The 15,134-nt window shown below is 43.3% G+C and overlaps 2 protein-coding genes across 2 annotated transcripts; one reads left to right on the forward strand and one right to left on the reverse strand.

The window, feature by feature from the left end:
• Positions 1-7: 7 nt before the first annotated feature.
• On the reverse strand, positions 8-6,984 carry FAM217B (family with sequence similarity 217 member B). The gene is made up of 5 exons (XM_029286046.1): positions 6,890-6,984; positions 2,966-3,074; positions 2,782-2,864; positions 2,159-2,235; positions 8-2,052 (listed from the first exon to the last, which is right to left on the reverse strand). Exons 1-5 carry the CDS (start codon positions 6,982-6,984, stop codon positions 836-838), a joined length of 1,581 nt encoding a protein of 526 aa, XP_029141879.1. The 3' UTR covers positions 8-835.
• Positions 6,985-11,100: 4,116 nt separating this feature from the next.
• Positions 11,101-12,707, forward strand: PPP1R3D (protein phosphatase 1 regulatory subunit 3D). The gene has a single exon (XM_015825752.1). The coding sequence runs from the start codon at positions 11,108-11,110 to the stop codon at positions 12,053-12,055; it is 948 nt and encodes a 315-aa protein (XP_015681238.1). The 5' UTR covers positions 11,101-11,107; the 3' UTR covers positions 12,056-12,707.
• The last annotated feature ends 2,427 nt before the right edge of the window (positions 12,708-15,134 follow it).

Here is a 15,134-nt window from a genome sequence, read left to right on the forward strand (position 1 = left end):
CATCAACTCATTACATCCTACAATCTCTCCTTGCAGTTCTATCAAATGCCAAAATATATATTCATCCGCAGACCAGCCCGAAATTAAAAGTTGCAAAATAGTCTATAATACCAGCAATAATACCAGCCAGCAATTTCTCCCAATGCACAGGCCTTGTAAACTACTTTGGGATTCCCTGGTGCAGACTGAAAAGCAGTCTATAAATGCCCTCCTAAACAAAAAGAGATCAAACGTATAACTTCAAAGAGGACACTCTGAGCACAGGGAGAGAAATGTTCTTATATGTTGAAATCATGGGAATTAGGAGGAAGTTATACTTGTTTGTTTATGTACATTTTTACCTCTCAATATATAGTTTGACCCATAAGGTCATACAAGTAGTACATCACAGAAGAATGATCTTTAAAGGTGATAATTCCTTATTAAAAAAACAACTGCAAAAATTTACCACAGGGGGGGAAAAATAGCTGGCTATACATCACAATTTTTAAAAAAGAGAGGCCACGAGTATATAGGCTGTGAGCATGTTTTGATGTTACATGCTTATGGAAGGAATCCCGGGAAGACCAAAGATCTCATACTGTGTTGCCCTGTAATTGCAAACATCAGAAACGCCAGGATGCCTACATGTCCAATAATGTAGATGAGTCAGAGATGAATCAGAATTCTTGTCTTCAGGATCAATTGCAACATAGCATGGGAAGTCAAGGGCATGCTGGCATCTCCCTATGAAAGTCTATCTTGAAGTTCAAGAACCACCATTCTAGATTTTTGCTGCACAAAGAAAAGAGTTGCCAGACCTTGCTGCATCAAGGCAACAAACCCAGTCCCAGCATTATTTAAACTTGCACCGTGTTTGTTTCAAGTCATTTGTTTTTAGCTTGGTATCTGCTGAGGTCTTTTGGGGAGGAGTATAATTATTCGTCTTTCCATTCTTGGGATTTGGGCATGTATGGGCTGGTAACCCCTTAAGGGGAACAGTGGATCCATGGAATGAAGAAGGTGGCTTGGGAGGTCTCACGTTGCCAGCTCCATGGATCATGGTGCATTCCTGGATCTCAAAAGAATGCCTACTGGCCAAATGCTGTTTGAGGGCAGGGCACTTTTTGGTCCCACTCTTTGCTTCAGATGGTCTCCTCTGATAGGCTGATGAGCCATGGGTGGGTCCAGTGGTCTTCAACTGACTCTCAGGGGATGTCACCTGGTTGGTTCTTTCCCCATGAAAGTCTTTTTTGAGACCTCCTGCAATGGGTACTCTTGGAAAGTTTCCATGGAGAGTCAACTGTTTATTTGTCAAAGGGCTGTGCGACAATTTGCTTTTGCCAGAATTTTTCAAGGACCGGAGGACGCTAGGAGCAGTCTGAGCCCTAGCTTTGGTTACCTTTCCTTTCTCAGCTTGTACGGTTTGCATTTGCAGCCATTCCAGCTCCAAAAGACGATCCACGTACTTCTCCAGAAACCCAGTCGGTTCCGGTCGGGGTTCCGTTTTGCACTCGGTGTTGATGAATGCAGCCAACCCTTTCAAGTCCCAGGCGTTAAAAGGTGGTGGGAGAAAGTCTGTGTAATGGTAGTCTGGTTGCTTCCGTTGTGTCTCGAAGTCGTGTTCGAAACAAACAGGGTCGATCTCCTCTGCTCGAAGGTTGAGCTCTGGCGGTGTGCAAGGCGAAGGAGGGATAGGAATTCTTTCTGAATCGGAAAGGTCACTGGCATCGTCTTCCTCAGAGTCTTCTTCTTTCATCATTTGCAAAGATCCAAAGTCCAGAAACATTGCCTCAATTGTAGCATCTTGACAGGAAAGACTGCTGGGGCCTGCTTCCTCCATCTGCTCTCCAGAGTTTCTTTCCAATTTTCCTTTTTGTCCGCAATAAAGCCCCTGAACCATCGCATCTTCTGTCCCGCTGGAAGGACTCCATGAGACATCTTTAAATGCAGGAAGAATTTTGTTATCCCCGGCCTCATGATTTTTTCTATCCGGATGTTCTCTTTTCGGCCTTGGTATTCTATGTGAGGAAGTACAAGTGTTTGTCAGGCTAAAAAGGGAAAGAAATAACACTCATGTCAGCTGTAAAATCACCCTGAAACAATATATCTGACTCAACTCTAAGTCACTCGGGAGCCTAACATTACAAAACAGAAAAAGAGAAAACACAAAACACACCAACAATGACAGCAGCAAACATGAGGGGTCCTTGGTGCTCTCTGAGCTTGGTTGTTTTCTTCAACACGTTACCCGAACTAGGCAACATCAGTGGATAATCAGTGATGTCACCTAGTTTGGGTAATGAAATGTCTGCAAGAAAACAGTCAAGCTCAAAGAGCACCAAGGACCCCTCATTTCAACCCTAATATCTTTACAACATTTCATATCACAGTCCCCAATATTTAACACAAAGCTCCTTTTTCTTTTTCAAATTTGCTACCTATTAAGTTTTGCTTTTCAAGTTAAAGACAGAGACACATTACAATCATTTCAATCTTATTTATATAATTCACTAAGCAATCTTGGTCCATTTTTCAGCCTAACCTACTTGCATAGGACTGCTGGAAATACTAAGTGAGAGAATCATCTATAAGTAGTCCTCACTTAATGACCCTAAATGGAACCGGCATTTCCAGTGTTAAGAAAAGCGGTCGTTAGGCAAAACATCCTGGGACTAAGCAGGGGGTTGGACTAGAAGATCTCCGAGGTCCCGAGGGGGAAAATTATTTGATGCCTGTGAAAAACAAATCTACTTCTTATTCCAAAAGTGCAACCATATTAAAAAAAAAAAAGAACTTCACCTGGTTGGGTGATGCCCTTCATAAACTTGCTTTTTCTCTTTGTACTGAGCTGTTATCTGTCTGTCTGCAGCCTCTACAGGAGCCTAGAAGAAATGAATGAACATTTAATTATAATTGCAGTGGTAGGGGAGACATGAACATTTAAGCATAATTTGCATTCAGTAAAAACATAAGTGGGTCTCACCTTTCCTGCAATAGCAGATGTGTTTTTCCCTGGCCTCTTGGAAGAAGGTTTTAGAAATGTTGATTTCTTTAGTTCTTGCGTGCTTGGATGGTTCTTTCCTCCACTGGAACTAGTTGATTAAAAAGAGGAGTTTTTCAAAGATCTTTATTTTAACAGGACAAGTTTACATGTTTATTGTTTGTGTGCCTTAAAATCTCCAATATTTTTCTGGTGATTAGTCTCATAAAAAGCTTATTAAGAAAGATATATATGTAGCATTTTCATTGGAGCAGATCCATTTCTCTTCTTTACTGTAAACTGTGCATTCATATGAATTAAATGCGTGGGCATTGATAGGACACTGGCCATTAGACATTTGCAAAAACTTGTATTTTCTAATCCATAATTAGATCAAAGCCTCTCGCCCTCCTGCTTCAAACAAATGAATATCTGACGTTAAAAAAGAGATTAAAGGAAAGATGGTTATTATTGTCAGTCTCTGAACAATCTTCTATGCAATCTGTTGTACAGGCAGTCCTCGACTTAGGGCCTCAACTGAGCCCCAAATTTCTGTTGCTAAGCGAGACAGTTGTTAAGTGAACTTTGCCCCATTTTACGACCTTCCTTGCCACAGTTGTTAAATGAATCACTGCAATTGTTAAGTTAGTAACACGGCTGTTAAGTGAATCTGGCTTCCCCATTGACTTTGCTTATCAGAAGGTAACAAAATGTGATCACAGGATCCCGAGATACGGCAACCGTCATAAATATGAACCCGTTGCCAAGTGTCCGAATTTTTAACCTGTGATATGGGGATGCCAAGCATGATTGTAAGTCACTTTTTTTCACTGCCATTATAACTTCAAACAGTCACTAAATGAACTGTTGTAAGTTGAGGACTACCTGTACTATTATATAATAATAATAATAATAATAATAATAATAATAATAATAATAATAATAATAATAATAGTAGTAATAATAATAATAATAATAATAATAATAATAATAATAATAATAATAATAATAATAATAATAATAATAATAATAATAATAATAATAAAGTTGGAAGGGATCTTGGAGGTCATCTGGTCCAACCCCCTGCTCAGGCAGGAAACCCTATACCATTTCAGACAAATGGCCGTCCAGTCTCTTCTTAAAAACTTCCAGTGTTGGAGTATAAAGTATAAACCTGTAACTGGGGCATAATTTTGTTTCAATGACAAATATCAGCTCCTGGAACGAACCCAGCCTTTGATTGAATAATTTGTAAGGACTCAATAACTCAGGAACTTCTCTACAAGGCAGGGGTCTTCAAACTTGGCCCTTTTATGACTTGTGGACTTCAACTTCCAGAATTCCTCAGCCAGGCATGCCTGGCTGAGGAATTTTGGGAGTTAAAGTCCACAAGTCATAAAAGGGCCAAGTTTGAAGATCCCTGCTACAAGGCATAGGAGGCCCATGTTACTTGAGAGGCAACCTGACTGTCATAACAATTTGATCCTACAAGATTGGTGCACTCCTGATTCCTTGGATTAAATAAAGTCATCTATCAGGATTCCAATAGAAAAAAAACACCCATTAGATATGCTGGATTCACTGAATGACCATGTGATTTGCTTAACCATCATAAAACAGTTGTTAAAATCAAGCATGGTCAAATGGTGACTTGCTTAACAACTGCCACAACTTACAACCAAAATTCTGGGCTTAATTGTGGTCGTAAGTCAAGAACCACCTGTACAGTATTTATTTTTGTATTTTATTGATTTTATTGTAATTATTTTGTTTCATTCTTGTGAGCCACTGATAATCAAGTGAATACAAGTTTGAGTTATCATCATCATCATCATCATCATCTAACTGTTCTTAGACCTTTTCTGCATTGCATGAGAAAAGCACATCTTCCTTCCCCTGTCCTTACCACTTTCTATAGAGCAGGCTGGATGCGTCATGCCAAAACCGCGCCTACCCTATTGCCGGCAAAAAGGTAGTGATACGTCACGACACGTCACGTGACGTTGTGAGTTTGACAGCCCTGCTATAGAGGGACAATCGAGAGCATCCTGTCATACAGCATTACACTCTGGTTTGGAAGCATCACTGCTTCGGACAGGAAGGCGGTGCAGAGAGTGGTGAGGATGGCAGAAAAGATTATTGGCAGTTCTCTCCCTTCTATCCAGAACATAGCACATAAGCGATGCTTGTGTGGGGTCTGTAGGGTTGTCTGGGACACTACACTACACAGTCTGTTTTCCTTGTTACCTTCTGGGAGGAGGCTTAGTGGTATCCGAAGCAGAACATCCAGATTCAGTCACAGTTTTGTCCATACAGTGTTAACCTTGTGAACTCTAAAGCAGTGGTTCTCAACCTTTTTAATGCCGTGACCCCCCAACCGGTCGTAAGTCGAGGACTTTCCCTGCCCGGGAGCGCCGCACATGCGTGGTTCCGCCCCCTGCAACGGCCGAGGCGTAGCTGGCAAGCGGCAGAGACGGAGGAGGCCGACAACCAGCTGGCCCAGCTCAAGGGAGGTAAGGCACCCACTGGAAAAGGGGAAAAAATGGTGGACAGCCTTGCTTGGCGACCCCCGTGAAATGGTCGATCGACCCCAAATGGGGTCGCAACCCATAGGTTGAGAACCGCTGCTCTAAAGCTTCCTCCTTCCTTTATGTATTCAAGATGGACAGTGATTAATATTTATGTTATTTATATGTAAGGCTGTAGGTGTGCATATATGTTGTATATAGCATGTCTATATATGTGTTATGCGTGTGTACACTTTTGAGAGCAAGTAGAATTTCATTTTTAATGTGTGCCAGTGTGTCCACAGGAAAAAAATGGCAACAAAGGTTATCTTATCTTAATTCTCTTTCTGATCTGGTTTCTGCTAGAAAACCTATTGCAAGTAGGATTCATTTATCCAAATGTTTCCCCATAAAATGCCAAGAGAAAAGCATGAAGGGAAACTTAAGGAGCTTTTTAGGTACTGATTTTGCAGCAGATGCCACCTTGGCTTGTTTAGAAAGCTGAGTGGGGTCAGGATTGATTAGTGCTTGGATGGGAGACCATTAGGAAATACCAGAAATATAGACTATGTTGGGAAGAGTAAGAAAATCCACTTCCATATTAAGCAAAATAAATAAATAAATTCTCAAGTATATATTTTAAATCAAGCCTGACCAGATGATTAATACTTTTTAGTTTAACTTATATTCTGGTATGGGTTTGCAAGGGTAAAAAGATGATTCGCTCACCTTTCTGAGAGTTTAATTTCCAGAATTCCAAGCTCAAATTGCTCAAATTCCAGCATATACAATGGGAAGCCTCAAATTCCAGGAATTTCAATCCAGCAACAAGGAGAAGGCCAGATTCAGAAAGACAGGTTTCCATGCTGGCTGGGGAATTCTGGGCATGGAAGTCCACAGATCTTAAACTTGCCAAGGTTAAAGAAGATTGCTAAATATTAGCTACTGGGATTACCTGGGAGGCATTAATATTGATGCCATTGCTAGTGTCTCAGAAAACGTTCTTCTGTTTTTGCAACCTTCAACATTGCAAAAACCCTTTTAGACCTTAAACCTCATCTGGCAATTTATTCCATAACTTAACACAGGATACCTATGGCTTGTTTCTCTCACGTTCTTCTGAACATGGAGCGGCTATTCCCCTCCGAATACTAACAACATTTCTGCAGAATATACACTTTATCTCAAAATAACCAGCACCGGAAAAAGAAAAAAAGAAAGCGGCATCAATCCCTTAGCAAAAAATTCCCTATTCTCAGCGATTAAAAATAGCCTGGAATGCAAGCATCCATAGAAAACCCTAGAAAGGGATGCTAAGAGGAAATTGTACTGACAACTCAGGATTTCGCCCTTGAACTTCGGGGGGGGAAAAAAACAAGCCATCCACCTGCATGCATCTTCCAAAACGAGGGATCCTTACGTTACCATTCCGCTCCCTTCATAGGTTTCATGAACCAGGTTTTGCAGGCTCCCTCTGCGCAGGGAGACGGGATAACCTCCGATGCTCGGCCCCATTATAGGGGGGGGGGGAGGGAAATGCGCCTTAGTTTTTCTCCGGGTCGTTCCAAACGAGCCAGCCGAAATCAGCGGGCAGAAGCCCCTCGCCGCATTTTAAGAGCCGCGGCAACCCTGGCTCGGGTCTCCGCGCGGCTTCATTCCTCCGCACCGGGAGCTGCGTTTTGCATCGCCGCCGTCGGCTGGCATCCGGAGCAGAAGCCGGTTCCCCGCGGCTTCAGCCAACGCTGGCTCCAGGGATCGCCACCCGCGTCATCCACCGCTACCTGCCGGCCCTCCGGAAGCCGCCGGGACGCGTGCCGGGCCAGCCGAGAAGCCCCGGGACGCGCGCGCGCGCACGCGGGCGGGCGACCTCCCACGACCGTCCCCCGGGGAAGCTTAGCCTTGTCGCTCGCAAAGCATTGTGGGCGGCGGGGAGGCTCGCTTAGCTCCCAGCTGGTTGGGGGAGCGCGCGCGCGGTCTCTCCTGCTTAAGCCTTCATTCGGCTAACCATGGTTTACTGAAGGAGCTGAGCATTGTCGAGGTTGACGCGTGGCCGGGCAGCCTAAAGACAAAGCTCCAAATTTTTTTTTGGGGGGGGGGGGGTTGGGGACCTTGTTGGGGCTGAGAGTGACTGTCATCCAGGGAACTTTGGCAACCAGGATGAACTTTAAACCTGGATCTTCCGAGTTCAAGTCGAGTACTGTAATCATGTAATCCTGGGTGCTTGCTGGGGGCAAGGGATGTCATGTGCCATGTAGTTGGGCAGATGAGGCCATTTGTGGGACTACCGTCTGCTGTCCTAATGGCTTGCACTCAGTTGCTCTCGAGATACCTCTTTCTGGAATGAAGGCAAATATACCTGTCCCAGGATAATGATGTGAGATCCAATTTGGGTCGGTCACTGGGACCAGAGATTTAGTCTTCTGAGTTGCCTCTTTCTGCCTAAATTGGCTGAGTTCATCATGTCCTGTGCTAAATTTTAATTGGAACACAGCCTTTAATATTTGGTTTTTAATTTGGTTTTAGAAGGGTTTTATTTTTGTATATTGTCATTGTATCTGTTTTTAATATGCTGTGCACCGCCCTGTGTCCTGCGGGAGAAGGGCGGTATAGAAATTAAATTAATAATAATAATAATAATAATAAATTATAAACTAACCAGTTTATAAAGGAATTAGCAGTGGACCTTGGCAAAGAGAGGAAGGAGCCTTTAAGAAGGGGACCTGTAAACACAATTATACAGCCCAGAGATTGAACCACATATGAGAAACAAACTCAGAGTAATCCTGCCTTAATTTTATTTTGTATAAGGTGGGACAGAGAGAAACTCTTGAGACACTTTCAAGATTGATGTTGGGAGTTCCAGGAATGCTACTTTATTTTTGTACGTTATAAAAACACAATCTTGTGTTTTATCCAGTCAGATAGTGGGTTTATTCATCAAACTAATTAGAACAGGCATGTCAAACTCATGACGTCACGTGACGTCGCACGATGTATCGGAGCTTTTTTGCCATTGCTGGCAATGGGGTGGGCGTGGTTCCGGTATGATGAAACCGGCCCGCGGGCTGGCAGTTTGACACCCCTGAATTAGAACATCCATAGTAGATATCTTAAGAGACTGATTGTCATCAGAAATACAGTTTTGTGGTCACTAGGAGTCTGACTTCATGGCACATAATCAATGTAAACATCTAACATCCATATTGAGACAATTGGGGTTTAGTGTAATGCTAGTCCTTGTTATGCAAGAACAATTATTAGAATATTCTAATGGGTATTCAAAAATATTGTGTGTGTGGAATATCAACGTTTAGGTGGTTTGTGTCCAAACCTAAATGTGATTTAAGTATTTGGGTCTGTGCATGGAGCAGAACAGGGCTGTTTTGTCAGCATACAGAACTAAATGAGGCTTTTATGGCTAAATGGTTGGGGGAGGGAAGAACAGGGAAAAAGCCAAGGGCATAGGGCCAGAACTGTCCCCTCTACCCCTCAGCAAGTTAGAGTGCCATATCTCACTAGCTGCCCAACTCTGATGTTTCCAGTGCCTTTTTTGTATGCCCACTTTTCCAATGCTTTTCCTTCTCTACTTTTGACCAGGATGCAGGAGCCTTGCAGCCATGTTCTCGGAGGTACTTTCCATTCAGTTTAGGCAAACAACCCCCCCTCCAGAGGCCTGCCTTTCATCTACATAAAAATAGAAACCATATTTTAAGCAGCCATCCACAACCTGCTGTCTTTGAGATGGGTTGGACTGCAGTTTCCTTCATCCTCAACCCACATAGCCATATTTAGGGATTTATACTTAAGCCACACAATCAGCTCCAGGCTGGGGAATATTGGTGTAATAGACTTCTTAGGGATTTCCTGCAATGCACAGGAATTCCCAGCCGTTGGGAGTAATAATGGTAAAACATATTTTGCTTCTGTCTCCTGAAAATGGGAGGAAAATAAATGTTAAACGAATGGTGGATGGCATGATTTACTTTCTGCATGTGAAATTCTCCTCCACCACAAAGGACCACCTTAAAATCTAATTATGATATGATAATAGAAGGGAGCTAGTGAGGCAGAGTCACACAAACTGGAACCTGACTTGAAGCAGTTAATCTGAATGTGTTAACCCCCGTTTAAAACACAGTGCTGTTTTTTAAAAAATCAGTTGGCAAAAGATACTTGGCAGAGAAGCTTAGGATGTCTACCCATTAAAGTGACTAGAGAAGTGAGAAAGTATGTAATAACATAGAACTGAGGGCAATTTGATAAATGGCAGCTCCCTCCAAAGCATGTTTATTGATCAAACTCCTTGGAGCTAAAAAAAAAAAACTTTTACGTCAGTATGCTTCAAAGTGCATCAGTCTGGTAATAAAACACACCAGTACTCTGACTTTCTTCATTCGGCTTCCTTTTCTCTTTTTTTCCTTTTTTGTGACCTTTGTAACCCATAATTGCTCCGCCTGTTTCCTTATTGACGTCTGTCCTTTTTAAATCAGATTCCTCCAGGTAGTGTGGGCAAGACTAAGGGCTTCCTTCGTGCTTGTGCGCAGGCGGGGAGCAGCAGATATGACAGGTGAACGGAGCGACGACGCACAAGGCGGGACAAGGTACTGTAAAAAAGCGGCTGGCTGCAGCGAGGGGCAACGGCGAGGCTTTGGTAGCAGCCCGTGACGTCATCGGGGGCGTGCACGTAGCCCTCCGGTTGCAGCAGCTTCTTCTTTTTTTTTTCCGTCAAGCTCTTTTTGCGCGTCAACTGATCAGCTCCGGAGAGAAAAAGAAAGGAAGCCGCTGCTTGCTCGGCCGCCCGCCCGCCCGCTCCTTCTCGGTGTTGCTTGTTGCTCTGGGACGCCTGGAATTGAACAGGGGTCGCCGCAGAAGAAACCAGCACCGTCCACCCGTGGGGAGGCGGAAAAAAAACAACCCAGAGCTCGGCTGGATGTGGGCTCCAGCGTCTCCCATTACAGACTCCATCTCTAGTTCGTGCCCCAGCTTGACAGCCTCTTCTTCCACCACTATCATCAGCACCATTCAAGCTGACAGCCTCCAAGCTCCCGTCGCTCCTAGGGACAGCCCCCAGACTCCTTCCAGCTTGCCCAGCAGCCTCGATTCCCTCTCGATCCAGCCCAGCCAACTCCAGGCATCTTCCAGTCTGGGCAGTCTTCCGGAGTCTTCCAGCATCCAAAGCGACAGCCTTGAATCCTTTACTGGGCAGCGAGAAAGCCTGGTCAGTTTTCTCCAGGACAGCCTCAATCCCTGGGACAGCCTGGACTCTCTGCGGCTTTATCAAGCCAACTTCCGGTCCATCTTCAGTCTTGGCGACAGTCTTGAGACCTCCAGTATCCAGCTGGACAGCCTGCAATCCGTGGCCAGTTTAGGGGACAACACCCAGGCTTCCAGCCTTCTCACTGATAGCCTTGAGTCCCCCTGCAGCTTGTGTGATAGCCTGGAGACACCCAACGCTCTGGACCGTACAGTGTTTGACTCCAACTTGTAGCAGATTCTTTCAGTCTGTTCTGCCAAAGCCTACACTGATCAGACAAGGACTGTGGGAACCATCGCTCGGCCTTTCACTCGGGGCTTGTTTTCTTCCTTGCTGACCTAATTCTTCTGCACGTCTCAGCAAAAGCGGTTTCTGGCAGCAGTGATGTCCACTCAAACTGTTTGCCCTCAGGAGCCAAAGGTGTTGAGAGCTCCCCGGCGGAGTCCCAGCTGTCTCTCTGATATGTACCAGAACATGTTTCAGGGCGAAGCAACCCAGCTTGTGGAAAAGAAGGGATGCCAACCGTTGCATAGCAGCACCAGCGCCAGCCAATTGACTTCCTATCTGCACCAGAAAACTGAACGTAGAGTTCCTCGGAGCACCACAAGTTGTGACCCACATCTCCGACCCATCATGCGCCGTCGGGCCAGGTCCTTGCCCAGTTCTCCAGAGAGAAGGCGTAGCGGGGTGACTCCCTGTCGTGTTCCGGGTTGCCACACCCGCAAGAACCGTGTCAGGTTTGCAGATGCTTTGGGCCTGGAGCTGGCAGAAGTGAAAGTTTTCCAAGCTGGGGAAGATCCATCTATCCCACTTCATGTTCTTTCTCGGCTGTCCATTAATTCGGATCTCTGTTGCAGCAAGCTGGACCTGGAATTCACCATGCAGTGCCTGGTACCTGACTTCCAGCAGCCGGGAGATTGTGAAGACTTCCTCAGCCGCCTGCAGCAGCAGCAGGTGTGTTTGGAACGAGTGTCCAGCTCAGATCTGGGCCTGAATGGCACAATCAGAGTGATCAATTTAGCCTTTGAGAAACAGGTGACTGTGCGCTATACTTTTAATCACTGGAAGGGGCAGCATGAAATAAATGCTCAGTGGCACAGCAGTGTTGCTGGTCAGGATGGTGAGTCTCAAGTGGACAATTTCACCTTCTTCCTTCCTATGCCCCCATTCCTTCTTCAGCTTAGCTCAGTAATTGAGTTTGCAATCTTATACCGAGTCAACGGACAGGAATACTGGGATAACAACCAGGACAAGAATTACACCCTCACTTGTAGGAATCATCCGCTTAAGATGCCCAGAGAATGTGAAGAGAGCTGGATTCATTTCATCTAAAAGCAAAACAAAGGGGTCTGCATTCGTTTGACCTTCCCCCCCCCCCCCACGCTGAGGCACCAAAGAAACTCTTCGACATGGCAAAGATCCTTCAGAATAAAAGAATAACAAGTGATCTGCACAAAAGCTATTTTGAGAAGCTGTTGTTTTTCTGAAAAAGATAAGGATAAAGGGCCTTAATTTGCAGTGATTTGCACTAAATTAACTTGAAATGTTTGGGAATCATAGCCCAAAGATACAATCATTAGAAGGAACCTAATGTATTTTATTCCTTTGATTAATTCTTATAATGTTCTGATTGTGCAGTATTTTAAAACATACTGTACTTGATGCTCTGTAGTTTTGCACTTCACTTTTTGCACTTTTTACAAAATTGTCTTTGGTGGAACTTAAGCATATTTCTGTTAATTTCTAGAAGGAGAAAATGTTACACTTTTCTAATGCACTGGTCAAATGCTGCAGGGCTGGGGATGGCAAAATTTAACTATTTAAATAAAAATGAAAATTTACACTGCAGTTTATAAGGCTTATATGACAGTGTTCTTATACATTTGGCATTAGTCCCTGAATGTTCCTGTTTTAGAGCACTTTTTGTTATTAGAAGAGAAAATGCAGTTTGCGTTTTGGAGAAGTTTATTTTTTATGTTATTTTATTTTATTTTAGCCTTCCAGGTCAAAGTAAGTTCATGCCACTATAGTTTAATGAACTACAGTATAGCCAATTACAGGGATGTTTGAGTTAGACTATGTAGGCTGCAGCCAATCTTAGATTGTCTTACATTCATTTCTAAGCAAGAGTGGGATACAAATATAAGAAGCAGACATCAAAAAATCACTTATTTTTTGTGCCAAGAAAACTTCATGGATGTATGTACATACAGAGAGTCACAGGCATTTTAATTTTTTTTTTACAGTTAACATACTGAATCACACTTTTTTGAATATGAAATTGTTTGATTTGTTGACAACTTGAGTGCCAGGATTTTCTTTGAGAAGAAATGAGAATGCTTCTTTGCATATATAATTAATATGGGTTATATTTTATCAGCCTTGGGCATTGCAGTATAACTGCCTAGTTTCGGAACAAAACAGCAGTGAAATATGCTAGATTTCTATAGATCATATGAGATGTTGGCACCTTTAAAAAATATTTACAAGGAGTAAATTATGTCAAGCATTACCAGTTCCTGGGATACAGCTACATGTGCAGTTAAGGATTGAGTTCCATGTTGTTTCTGTCACCATTTGCATGCATACATGTTTGGGAGATTGATGTCACTGCCATGGATTGAGATTGTCTGCATATGCCATTAAGTCTGTAAGGAATGCTTCTACTTATTCATGCATCTTGGGAAAGAGCTCCTGGTGATGTGGTAAAGTTAGCAATGAGTGTGGTTTGTGTATACTAAGCTAAGAATCATTCTAATATATGAAAGCAACTGATGAGAGATGAACTTGTGATTGTCAATGGACCTGAAGTCTTTTAAAATCAGAGGTCTAGTTTACATTCATTAGTTCAGGATGAATCACCTTGTGCAGTGAACTGTGATGGAATACAGTACAAGTCTTTCTGTTCTTAATCTCTTCCCTGCCCTTTTTATGGCATGATTTTGGAGTTCTGTAGCAAGCAGCCTTAGACCGAGTCCACCTGGCTTGGATCAGTGTCTAAGACGGGGCAGATAAAGATTGCAGCTCTACTCCATGTATGACCTTCAAACTAATTTCTTGCAAACCCCCAGACTAATTTCAAAACTTGCTGCAAGAGATTGGTTCAAATAAGGACCATCTTGCCTTTCCCGTTGGTTTACTACTTGAGAAAGAAAAATGGAAGTGTCAGAAGGAAAACATATTTGAGAGGTTAAAGAACGAGACTAGGGGTCTCCAAACTTGGCAACTTGAAGACTTGTGGACCTCAACTCTCAGAATTCCCCAGCCAGCATGGCTGGTTGAGGAATTCTGGGAGCTGAAATCCACAAGTCTTAAAAGTTGCTGAGTTTGGAGACCCCTGAAATAGACAATCCCATCCATTTGGGGTTCTGACTACATCCGGCATCATCCACTCAGTGGCTCCCAATAGTTTGTCCAGGATATAAATCTGGTCGTTTACACAAGGTTTCCCAGCAGAGTTTCCCCCCCTCCCTTCAATGTGTAAATTATAACACACACACACACACACACACACATTCATTTTCACCCTCTCCCCGTATGGTTTAGGGGTTTTTTTTGCTTTGTTTGCTCATGGTGTAGGGATGATAAATGTACTTGGTTTCTGATTACCTGCATTTTGGACTGATACTGTGCCTTGAATAACTTTCGGACTGCTATATCACAGTACATTCTGGCCAAGCATGCTTTGTATCTCATAGGAGCTGGAAGGGATCCCAGTGCCAGAGTAGAAACTCATGTCAGCCCCCTATTCACTAACAAGAACTTCTATATAAGAGGTTGTCTCAAGGGACCATTCTTTCGAGTGGGAAGTTCCTTTGAAATGCCTGAATAGTGGGTAATGGAAAAATCTATTTCCTTTACGGTTGACCAAGCCAAGAAGTGTATCTAGATCTCTTGTTTATTAAGCAGAAAGTAGACTGGGTGCTTCAAACAAATCTCTATGGATGTCATTAGAAATATTGTGCAGTGGATTTGTTTTTTCAACTTGGTTTCTTGGGTGGGTAGAAAGTAGGTTTCATGAAATTGTAAAGAACACACAGACACATCTTTGAGGTGGGGCCAAAGGGAACCCCCTCCCCCTTCAATAGCCTAAAATAAATGCCAGTAGCTACACAACAGTTGCTGGCTGGGGAATTCTGGGAGTGGAAGTCCACCCATCTCGGTTTTGAAAAATGCTATTGTAGAAAGCTAACTGGTTGTGTTCAGGAAGGGTGAAAAATGAGAAGGTGGAATGAAATAGAATATTCTAGAAGAGGGCATGGAAAGGTTGGCTAGATAGAATTCCAAACAGCAACTCTTAACAACCTAATTTTTCATATTTCTGAGTCTTGTGTGGCCATTATAACTCTTTAAGATGTGTTGATGTTGGACTAAGTTCTGATTTCTAGGTGTATGTTTGTCACTGAGGAAG

The sequence above is a fragment of the Protobothrops mucrosquamatus genome, unplaced genomic scaffold (assembly GCF_001527695.2).
Source record: "Protobothrops mucrosquamatus isolate PMUCROS unplaced genomic scaffold, P.Mucros_1.0 scaffold2789, whole genome shotgun sequence".
Lineage (NCBI taxonomy): Eukaryota > Metazoa > Chordata > Lepidosauria > Squamata > Viperidae > Protobothrops > Protobothrops mucrosquamatus.